This window comes from Ixodes scapularis, unplaced genomic scaffold, assembly GCF_016920785.2.
Source record: "Ixodes scapularis isolate PalLabHiFi unplaced genomic scaffold, ASM1692078v2 PGA_scaffold2__306_contigs__length_199485367, whole genome shotgun sequence".
Classification (NCBI taxonomy): domain Eukaryota; kingdom Metazoa; phylum Arthropoda; class Arachnida; order Ixodida; family Ixodidae; genus Ixodes; species Ixodes scapularis.
The window spans coordinates 142,611,018-142,623,079 of record NW_024609857.1 but is presented as its reverse complement, the minus strand read 5'-3'; the positions used below and the strand labels follow the sequence as shown (position 1 = coordinate 142,623,079).

At 44.9% G+C, this 12,062-nt stretch overlaps 1 protein-coding gene across 1 annotated transcript; it reads right to left on the bottom strand.

Moving 5' to 3' along the window:
- Nucleotides 1-3,504: 3,504 nt before the first annotated feature.
- On the bottom strand, nt 3,505-4,395 carry LOC120836484 (piggyBac transposable element-derived protein 3). Its single transcript, XM_040205416.1, has one exon. It carries the CDS (start codon nt 4,393-4,395, stop codon nt 3,505-3,507), a length of 891 nt encoding a protein of 296 aa, XP_040061350.1.
- Between the last annotated feature and the right edge of the window lie 7,667 nt (nt 4,396-12,062).

Sequence of the window (12,062 nt, the reverse complement as noted above, 5' to 3'; positions counted from 1 at the left end):
TAATTAGTGACTCTAGTTGCTGGTAGCTAGTCGGGTTGTTCTTAGGCAGCACTAACGATGTCTCCCGCATAGGAGACGAAACGTCTACTTATAAATTGTTAAAGGTATTTGATTTTAATACACAGAAGTGTCTCGATCGGCTTCTGACTGTCGTTCGCCTCGTTCCGCTCATGTCGTTTCAATCTTCTTTCTGGTCGTTTTCTCCTGAGCCTCAAATTCTCTCCAATCTGCAACAGGGGCGTTCTCTAACCGCGTTTTTTTCTTCCTAATCCGGTAAGAATGGAACAAAGAGCCCCCTTCGCGGTGGCCTCGGAGGCCCACAAACCCATTCTCACAGCTTGCAGGGCGGAGGGACGGGATGGGTGGGTTAAGTGGGGGGCTTTCAGGATCAAGCCATCCGCTGATAACCGGAACAAAAAGACAAGATTTTTTTTCTATTTTTATGTGGAAGTAGCACTATTGGGGAGGAGGACAGACCGTGACGCCCCAAGCGGTTAACTTATCAACTACACGGATGGGGACAACAAATACAATGACGCAGCGCTCGGCCGACATAACCGAACGCGGCGTCAGCGTTCGGCTGGAGTTCGTGTTCTCCGGCGAGGGGGAGGAGGGGCTCTTTTGTTTCCACAACGGCCTGCATGAACAATGCAGCATGCACGATCCCAGCTTAGCACAAAAGCCGAAGTGGGTCAAGCTCCCATTCTCTGAGGATAGATCCGGCACTTAACGTCGCTTCGTCGATTGTTAGTATTTTTTACATTAAACTGTGCCCCGCGCTCTATTGTAGAAGATGACATGGCCGTGCCCATAAGGCCTGTTGGCATGTGCACAGGCCTTGTGTTGAGTAAACACCGAGTGGGGGGGAAACAAACGGGTCAGAGCGCCCCCTATAGTTCGATCTCTTGCCCAATACCGCGTAAGCAGGTGAGTGGAAAGGCTTCCTCCCCAGTTCCATCTGGATTCTGGAAAGGTTCCTATCGGAGATGAAATTATACTGCTATATCCTCTTAACTACAATCCATATTCCCTATTCGGGAAGTCCACTATAAACGAACTAGGGAAACGGATATGAGTGAATGAATAACAAAGAGAATCCACATAATAGCCACGGCAGTGGTTGCACCTTTTCCAAGTAGGTTGGGTTCCGAAAGGCACTTAACGTTGGGGGACTCTTTGTTGGCATTCGGAGAGAAAAGGACAGCAAACAGTTCGTTTCCTGTCCTTTTCTCTGCTTATCAATGTTAGCTTACAGACAGTGTTCGCGAGAGCGAAAAGTGATGGATGGACGATAAAAAGAAAAGAAACAAAAAAAAAAAAACTTCGACGTTTTGCTGTAGCGGGGTCAAATATACCAAAAGCAAGACAAAAATGTTCTTAGTCTGTGTGTGTGTCTGTGTCCACTTCTCATTTTCTTCTATTTGCTATTGTATTGGCACTCAAGTCTGCATTGTTGTCGCAGGTTGTTTCGCGGTCTGCGTTGCACCTTAGTGTGGCAATCTTTACTTCCGTAAAACCAGCCCTTTTGTTTGAGGATTTTTCAGGGGAAACTCGCGGAAACAAAAGGCGCCTTTGAGAAGGCGAGGGGAGAACCTTTATCGTGCGAACTTTGGGCTGAAATATGAGTCACGATCGGCAGAAAAGCGATGTTTTCACGAGCTCAATCAAACTCACTGTAGCTAATCGGAGTTAGCAACAGGATTTGGTTGCTCGAAAGAATATTCACATTTGCTCGTGCCACGGCCACGCAACTTCATACCGAAAAACTAAGGAGATGGCGGAATATCAAAAAGGTATTTGAGATAATGAGTGCAACACACTCAGAAATGTACTTAAAACAGAGTATCAAATACTCTCGATCAAAAGAATTTGCAAGATACCAAGATACCTCAAAAAATTTTTGAAATACAGTATCTTGAGTAGAGGATTTGAGATAGACACAAGTCTGCCTTCGACCGGCTTCATATGACGGCTCCTGCATCTGAAATCAACTCGCTGAGACCAACGACCACGAACAGTGCATTCGACAAGTTCCGGCCAATGCTCCGTCCCAGCTGGGACCAGCCGCTGCGTGGCCGCTGCCATCTTTTCTTTCCTGTGACATCACAGGTTTAGTTCGGTCACGTGACGAGTAGCCACATTTGCGTACAATCGCAGCGGCCTGGGTGGTCACTTCCGAGTGCAGACTGAAACCCCGGTTTATCACTCTAAGCCCCTCTACCTCGTCGGCGGGAACACATGTATGAACAACTATGCAGAAATCGCACAAATTTGGAACCATGAAAAAATTGTTCCATACGTTTGGTTGAAGAACAAACCACAGGCTCGTGTTCATCGCACAACAATCTTTAATATGCTTTAAAGGGGGGTATCGTTTTGAAGATTAAAAGAATTTGCATCTCTTCATTTTTACGTTGTTTATCGTGTCCCGGAGGATAGAGAGAACATCTCCTTCATTAAAAAAGTTTCGCGATTACGCTGCATAATTGCAAAGCAAAAGTTGAGCTTTTCCCCCCACCTGCAGCCGCGAGTGGCAGCCGAAGGAACAACGGCGAGAAGCTTGCGTGACCTCGCTCGGCTTTAAGCTGCATCATAACACCCGCTAATGTCAGCAGAAAGAGGAAGAGGAAGCGTCCTCCGAGAGAGCACTCGCGAACCTACAGGGCACCCCGAATTACGTCACTAGGAGTGGGACCAGGTGCGACCCTGAAGACTAGGAGTGAGTTGAGGGGCATCAGAAATGTCAATATTTGTCTTTTTTTACGCAACAACTAGGACACTAACGCAAAATCGGTTTTCTGTTCTTTACTCCAGAAGTGTCAAAGGGCAACTTTCACAAATTGTTGACCAAAGACCGAAAATCGTTACACCCCCCCCCCCCCCCCTTTTAACCCTTTCAAACGCCGCTCGCTATTTTTTAAAGAAAAAAATTTATTTTCTCAAAAAATGTTTTAGGACACCTACATAAAGCAAACATACCTGTTTTCGAGAGTAAAAAAGAAAAAGTAAAAAGTTAGAGGTATGTACACAATTGTGTACAAAGCGTCATTGTGGTCATCTTCTGAGATGGTCATCTTCTCAGTTGTGGAACGCATAGAAGCAATTGCGGTCTTTCGTTAGGCAAAGAGGCAGATGGCACTTTCTGCAAAACACCCTTGACCGTCCTTTGCACTTCTCCAGTTTGCATCGTGATGGCTCCACCTGGTCGCGGGCTTCTGGCCAGTGGTCTACGCCGTCGTAGCGGGCATCTGCACACGGGCGATGAATTCGCGGCTTCTTCTGTTGGGGAGCTTCAGGTGTCATCTGTTCTTCAAGCGATGGTCTTCCGCGCTTTCGTTTGTTAGGCACCGATGTAATGAGGGCCTCCGCAACGGCTAGCCGGAAGTGCATCAGGTCAAGCAGCTTGGACCTTGGTGTGGCAGCATGGTCCCGGAGATACTCAATCCATGAATTACACACTGCCACGTCAACGAAATGAAAGATAGCTCTCAGTGTCCATTTTTTTTACCTGATCTTGGTTCGGTACAAGCTGAGAAGGAAATCTAGCTTATCAACACCACCCATGCTCTTGTTATATTTGGCAATGACTTCAGGCTGGGTGACAGAAACATGCTCACGGGTCTTCTTGTCCCATCTCTCCACCTGACTTGTCGTCCCCACACCAACGAAGTTTGACGCCACTGTAACTGTGTTGTTGTCTTTCCAACACACGACAACAATATTGTCTTGCGTGACGAACTCTTCAGAGTATCCTCTGGGTTTTTTCTTTGTGATCTGCGCAGGTGCAAGTGGGCACTTGCAGAGCCTGTTGGTTCTTGCAGTTCCTGCAGCTAAGATCTTGTCTCTTTTTAGTTGACGTAGCAGTGGAAGTGATGTGAAGTAATTGTCAAAATACAGCTGATAGTTGCAGCCGGTTGGGATTCGCTTTGCAAGATGGAGCACCACACCTGAGCAAAGGCCATAGTCCTTCTTGAGACTGTTTGGAATGGTATTTTCTCCCTGGTAAACAATGAAATCGTAGAGCATGCCACTCCTTCCACACAGTGCAAATACCTTGATGCCCCATGGTGTCGGCTTCCCTTTCACGTACTGCTTGATCGATAAGTTACCTTTGAATGGTATCATTTGCTCGTCGATTGAGCATTCTTCTTCCAGCTGCAGCTCCAAGCAGCGGGCTCTGATCTGGTCCAAAAGAGGCCGCACTTTCCAAAGTCGGTCTTGGCAGTCGCTGGGTTCATCAACTGTAGCATGAAGGTTGTTCCTTAGTTTGAAGAATCTCTTCTCGCTCATTGTTTCGCTGATCATTGGTACTCGCATCAGACGGTCCCAGTAGAGTCGTACATGAGGCAGAGACATCACTCCAATCAATATGTGCATCCCGAAAAGTTTCCTCATCTCGTCGGGCGTCGTGTTGACGTTGACATGCGATGTGTGCACACTGTAGAGGTTCGTGGATTTCGCAATGCATGCGAAAGTTGATTCCGGCACATACCTAGAAAAGTGTGTGTAGGGCGTGTATGCCTCGTCTAGCTCCGGAAGGTCGTCAGTGGGCCCAGTAAACTGGAGGTCAGATGGAGGAAGAAAACTTTGTTTCTTCCACGAAATGTTCTTTTTCACGTTCTCTGCAACGCTGTCATATTCAGCTGGATCCTTTTGCGGCACGTTTTCATCATCCGATGCATCAATAGGCACATCACGGGCAAGCTCTGCGCGGGCACCTTCTTCTTCAAGAGCGTCGTCGTCGTCGTCATCACTTTCCCCGACGTCAGAAACTTCCCCTGCAGCAATAATCTGCAGGAGTTGCTCTGCAGAGTGTTTTGTTGTTTCATGACACTTCTTTTTGTAGAAAATTGTACATGGCACGGCAAGAATATCTGAAAAAGGACGGTAAAACACGGCGGTTCAGTCTCGAACTGCATGCAGTCCCAGCATGACGCTTTGCACACGTTTGTGGCCATTCCCAATTTGTGGCGCTGAGAAATGTTTTGAAGCTTCCGGATGTCTAAATTTAGAGAATGTACTTTTGAAAGAATGAGTTATTGAGTAGTTATTTTATTTAGGCTCCAAGAAAGGGAGAACTAGCAATAAAAAAATGAAAATATCCCTACCTGCCGTCGCAGATGCGTTCGCTGCCATGTCATCTTTTTTCTTCAATGTTTCTCACCGCATTCGGCAGATGGAGCCACAAAACACAGAGTTGCCAGAGCGAGTGTATATAATTCGGTTAAAATCATCAAAATGTCTCAGAATGGAACCCGCTTGCTGAAAAAAGCCAGTTTTCTTGGTGTACACAATTGTGTGCATAGCGTTTGAAAACCCCTACCTTCTAGTTTAGTTCTGGAAGTACCTTAGTCTCTTGAAGACAGCTTGCGACAATTTTCGCATGGCCTGCATTCCGCCCCGAAGGTTGGCCAATCGCCATGATATCATGTATAGTGTCAATCAATATATTTACACAGTATCTCTATGCAAAACTGAACTTTATACAGAACTTTATACAAAACTGAACTTATTTTAGCTTAAAAGTAAATGGCTGCCATAAAAAAACTGCTGGTGTTGCAAAAAGTCTTCGTTTAGAACAGTAACCTAAGTTTTCTAAAGCTAGGGGCCTATCAATAGTATGTCCGAGTAAACTGCGAAAAAGTGCCGTGTTCGCGCTAACAATGTCGTGTAGTTTAGACCTTCGAAGATTAGAGCATTGAAATAAGCTGATTATAGGCAATTCATTTCCTGTTTCAGACGCTTACAACATTCTTTGCGTTTTGATGTCTACTCGCACCGCGGCCGAGAGGTCCACCAACAGACTTTTGCAGCCATGGTTTGAGGAGAAAACTGAGACACGTTCGGTGAGATGCCGGGACTGAAACTGTTTTCATTTGCGTGCTGACGACATTAGACCAAGGCAGAACTTTACTCCATATCGTATTATACGTAGTTTCAGCCAGTGTTGGACAAAATACTCGATAAAATTAAGTTAGGTTGTTAAGTACCTGCTTCATAAAGTATTTAAAATACTACTCAAGTTACCTTCACTGTAAAGTATCTTGAGTAGAGTACAAATACTTAGAAATGTAATTGAGTTATTTTTGAAGATACTTCCGCATTGCTTAATCTGTATCGACGTCATTGACAACGACAATTATACAGCTACGCAAATCTGGTTTACCAGAATGGTTTATTAGCACGGAACAAAACAAAACGGAAAAAAAAACAAAAAAACATAGTATGCATTTTTAAGCATTTCAACTATAAGGAGCAGGATATTGTCGCGAATGACAAATGATGAGGCGGCGAATAACTGAAGAAACTAAACGTTTAATGGGGAGAACTTGTGACCAAAACAAAACATATGAGAAAGGCTAGCATCGCAGGCGTTGATGTTGGCGAAAGAGCAGGATCGAGCGCTGGGGCGAGACTGTCTCCGGATTGCCACGCGGAGCACCTTTGTACCCGCGTGGGTTTCTGGAACATTGGGCGTAGAACGTTCGGCTCGTATAACATTCGTACCTCGATCAGACGACAAGGTTCTCGAACTTTCGAGAATGTCAAGTTGAAAGAATAAATAAAAGAGGAGTCCGCCAGCTGGAATCGAACCCGAAGCCCCCACTCGAGGGCGAAGCGCGGCAACCATTCGGCCATGAGCTCGCTCGGTAACGCGCGTGGAAATACCCCAATATGGGAAGGAAATCAGACCGTGGCGCCCCAAGCGATTAACTTTAGAACTACACGAATGGGGACAACAAATACAATGACTCAGCGCTCTGGTGACATGACCGAATGCGGCGTCAGCGTTCAGCTGGTGTTCGTGTTCTCCGGTGAGTTCGGGGAGGGGCTCTTTTGTTACCACTCCGGCCTGCATGAACAATGCAGAGTGCAGCATGCACGGTGCCCAGTTCAGCAAAAAAAAAAAAGCCGAAGTGGGTCAAGCTTGCATTCCCTGACGACTGCTTTCGGGAGAGATCAACCACTTAACGTCACTTCGTTTATTGTTAGTATATTTACATTACACTGTGTCCCGCGCTATATTGAAGTGGATAATATTAACATTCTCACAAGGCATGTGGGCATGTGCAAATGCCCTGTGGTGGGTAAACACCGAGATGTGGGGACAACAAACGGGACAGAGCGCCTCGCAAATAGTGACATCGCTTAATATCACGTCCTGCGGCGCACCTTAGACGCATCGTTTAACTACAATTCATATTTCCTATTAGGGGAGTTCACTATAAACGAACTTGGGATACGGATATGAGTGGATGGATAACAAAGAGAACCCACATAATAGTGGTCGCATCTTCTTCGAGTAGGTTGGGTTCAGAAGGAACCCAACGTTGAGGGACGCTTTGTTGGCATTTTGAGAGGACATCCAGCTCTTAGTTAATTTCCCCTCCTGTTCTTTGCTTGTCAATGTTCAATTACATACAGTGTTCGCGAAAGCAATAAGTGACGGACTGGCGACAAAAAGAAAGGAAACAAAACAAAACCTCGACGTTTTGCCGTAACGGGGTCAAATATACAACTAGTAAAACAAAAATGTATTTTTTTGTTTTTGCGTGTCCACTTCTCATTTTGTTTTATTTGTTATTTTCTTCCAACTCAAGTCTGCATTGTTGTCGTAGGTCATTTCCCGGTCTGCGTTGCGCCTCAGCGTGGCAATCTTTACTTCCGTAAAACCACCCCTTTTGTTTCAGGATTTTTGGGCGAAACTCTAGGGAACAAAAGGCGCCTTTGGGAAGGCGAGGGAAAAACCTTCCTTGTGCGAACTTTGGGGTGAAATATGAGTTACGACCGTCAAAAAAGCGGTGTTTTCACGAGCTCAATCAAACTCATAGTAGCTAATCGGAGTTAGCAACAGGATTTGGTTGCTCGAAAGAATGTTCACGTTTGCTCGTGCCTCGCCCACATCACTTCATACCGAAAAACTCGGAAAATGGCGGGATGTCAAAAACGTATTTGAGATAATGAGTACAAGATACTCCGAAAAGTAATTAAAACAGAGTATCAAATACTCTCGATAAAAAATATTTGCAAGATTCCAAGATAATTCAAAAAGTATTTGAAATACACCCTCTTGAGTAGAGTATTTGAGATAGGCACTAGTCTGGTTTCAGCTTAAGTACAGACGCAGCCCCCGCTACGAGCTAATGGGACCAAAAGAGCAGCGTGAAAAGCGCAAGTCACTGGGCCTTTTCTGCTTAGGATTGGTTCAGCGATGATAGAACACGTACACCCGTGAGCGATTTGAAGGTGAACAGCCCTCTTCTTGTTTTTGACGCTCCTGCAAGTTTTGGAACAAGCTCTGTGCCAGAAGAGGACTAGAACGCAAAGTTTAGACTTTCAAGCCACGTACCATTTGAGACGTTGAGAGTTAATATAGCTTTAGGGAGCCGTAAAACAGGCAAGAAACCAAGTAAGGTGTCCACCTTCATATTGCCGGCGGGTGTACAGAAACAGGACGAGCCCCATGATGGTGTCCATTTGACGCTGTCTGCTTTGTCCCATCAGCTCGTAGCGTCCGCTGCTTCTGGACTTCAGGTGAAGCGAAATATAATTACATGTACACATATTGCTTTTATCCTGACGGATATTTATAGCATAACCTGGGCAAAACGGTTTGGTATGTAATAGCTTGTTCTTGTTAGACATTACAATTCTATTTTGCAGCTACAGAAGTGTGTTCACCAAACGCTTAAGGAGAAAAAAACAAACAAAAAAATAAAAGTTCTCATTTGGACAAAAAAAAATTATGAAAGGCGTGTCCTGCTAACCTCAACGGCGGTTTTATATGTATAAGGCGCAGCAGAAACAAACGTACTAATCTAATTAGTTTACGAGACACGAATATCTACTAAACGTACGCACAGATGCATTATTAACACGTTCGGACCGCTTTAAGTGATCGACCGCCTGGAGGTACTCTTTAGATTTAAACGTAAGAAGGTTTTGAAAATAAATAATCAAACAACATAGGACGAATTACCCCTAACACCTGTAATCCAACTCTAGCTTTTTTTTTATCTTGGGCTTTATTGCTGGTTGTGCGGCAATAGTATTGAGTGGATAAGGACGCCAAGAAACAATCACGAAACGTGAATAAGACAGGCCCGCTTTCGTAAGTTTTTAGACACCATTCTTCTTGTCTAAATCAGTATAAACAACAAAAAAAAGTAGCTGCGCGCTGAGTTTGTAAAATTAGAATGGAGTTAAACGCGAATTCACAATATTTACCTAGCACGTTCTCCGGCTATTGAACGCGTCACAGATAGCGATATAGTCAGTTCCTCTGAGGTATAAAAGCAGGAAGATGAGCTACGGTCTCTTCATTCGGACAACTAAAAAATCTACGGTTGTAGCGCAAACGTAGCCCGATTGATTTTCGTCTTTTCTGAACTGCCACTAAAGCGTCCTTTTCTTTCTTTTAATCTTTCAGGACGGCCTGAAGGCGGAAATAAAAGACGGCATCGTGTATTCGCCTTACCCCGAGATAGATATTCCGATGTGTTCCTTGTACGCCGTCGTCGAGCAGAGCCTACTTCGCTTTGGTGACAAAGCTGCTCTGGTAAGTACGCCTGGTTTGCTCTGTCATTTGATTCCCTCGCAGAACGCCGAATTCCTTCGGCCAACCGCCTTCCTGTGGCTGGAAGGACACAGTTGGGAGCGTAAATATACTTATACAAAAAGCCGATGTTTCCCGTCGAAAGTGCCGTTTCTCGCTAGCCAGACTCGGTCAAACCCAATTCACAATTGGTCCCAGACTGCTGAAGCGACCCGTAGCACCAGCATCGGTCTTTACTTACTCCTGAAAGCTGGTTCCAGTGGCACTCTCTATTCTTGTACGCGGCGCCTGTCACCTGGAAAACACCGAGTGATGAAAAATTCGGCAGAGACGCTTAAAATCGCCTACGTGTGCGAATGCGAAAGCATTCCTACAAGCTGCGCGCCACGTCTTCCTATCTACGAAGCGCTAAGGCGGTGACACCACGCTCCTTCACTGCACAGGCGCGGCGAACCCTGCCGTCTTCACGACGTTTTCGGTGACGAAGCATTGCGTTGCTCTGCTTTTCTTTGTGTTTTATTTGAAATAGGAATTTAGGTGCCGTTTTTCTGCTACAGGCGGTTACAGACAACGCCGGCTTCGCTCCATAAAACAGGTAATGCTTTTGCACTAAAAAAAAAAAAGAACAACACGAGGAGCAAATGGTGGCGATCGACATTTTATATTCCTGCCATCTTCGTCTTTACTGGGTTGTGGAATGCGTTCCGAGCATGCGCTTTAGCTCTTTTCTGGGGAATATCAGACGCCGTTTGTGCGTCCAGAGTTTAGTGACGCGGCAGTTTTCGCCTGGGCGATAAGCGCCGGAGCGGCTTATCGCTTACCGTTTCGCGGTAAGGTCGCCCAGCCAACATGCGATCTCACGTAGCCGATCAAGCAGCGACAAACGTACGTCGTCACAAACGTCGCTATCACCAACAATTATAATCATGCGCAAAAAAAAAAAAAAGTCGCAGGATTATTCGGATTTACTGTGCCGACTGGTGAGCCGTTAATAGCAAAAGCGCATAGACGAGCGTCGTGCAGACGTACTTTTGACGCTACTCGATTGACTACGTCGGACAGTGGAGATAGCCGTGGCTAAATTCAGCAGAAAAAAAAGCTAAATGTAGCGGAACAATTTCCCCGCTACATTTCGCTAAAAAAGTTCCCTTAAATTTGGCGTAAATTTCTCCCGTAAAATTTAGCGCACAGTCGCGTGAACGTTCAATCCGGAAAAAAACAAACTGGAGCAACCTAATGTCGGCGAGTGCGTCAGCGCCCTCTTACCTGCCGGTCAGGCAACTACCGAAATGAAAAGGTCTATAGAAAAACTGCTCCACCTGAGGCAACTCTGCACAAAATCATAGCGCGATAGGTTAAGAAACCGAATTTTGCGGTCGATTTAAAGAGCCTGGCCGCTACATGAGACACCCGATAGAATGAAATCTAGGTCATGCTGTAGTTTTTGTGAGTCATAGTCATTAGATATTACTTTGTACCACATCAATATTATATATATATATATTTTTATTTTTTTTGTCACGGATGAGGAGTTAATGAAACAAACAATAACTGGGGAAACTAAACGTTTAATGGGGCGAACTTGTGCCCAAAGAAAAAAAAAAAAAGGAAGAAGATAACACAGCGTCGCGGGCGTCAAAGTCGGCGAGACAGCAGGACCGAACGCTGTCTTGCCGACTTCGGCGAGACAGCGTTCGGTCCTGCTGTCTCGGCTACGGATTGCCATGCGGACAAACGTGCTGGCTTCTGGAACAATGGACGTAGAAGGTTCGGCGACTAGAACCTTCATACCTCGAACAAGCAACAGAGTTCTCGAATTACCAGAACACTAAAGTGCAAGAATAAATAAAAGAAACGCCACCCCCAGGGATCGAACCCTGGCTCTTCGCGAGGGAAGCAAGCATCGATAACCGTCAGCGACGGCCGCGCTGCCTACTTGGCCAGCTGCGGGCGCTGCAATATCGGCTCGACTGTCATATATATATATATATATATATATATATATATATATATATAGATATATATATATATATATATATATATATATTATATATTATATATATATATATATATATATATATATTATATATATTATATATATATATATATATATATATATTATGGGTAATTTCATCTCAACTCAAGCACAGATTTGGGTCGAATTTTTAGTTTTGACGAAAAAAAATATGTTTTGGGGGAAACCTTTTGTGACAGGGAGTGCCAACCGCAAGTTCGGGCGATTTTGTCTTATCGAGTTATAGACATTTTAAGCAGCCGAGGCGCAAACTGCCTTTCTCTCGCCTGTCAGACGTGTTATGATTCACTCCTTTCAACGTTTTTGTCATTGTTTGGTAGTGCAATGGTAACTTTTTTGCGCCACTCCCAGAATAGAGATTATTTATGGTCAATAATTTTATTGGAAATATTTATCACACCTTCCGTTTTAAAAATTGTCAAACTGTGTTCCTTTGACAATAATTGTCAAAGTGTGATCAGCTCTTCCGTG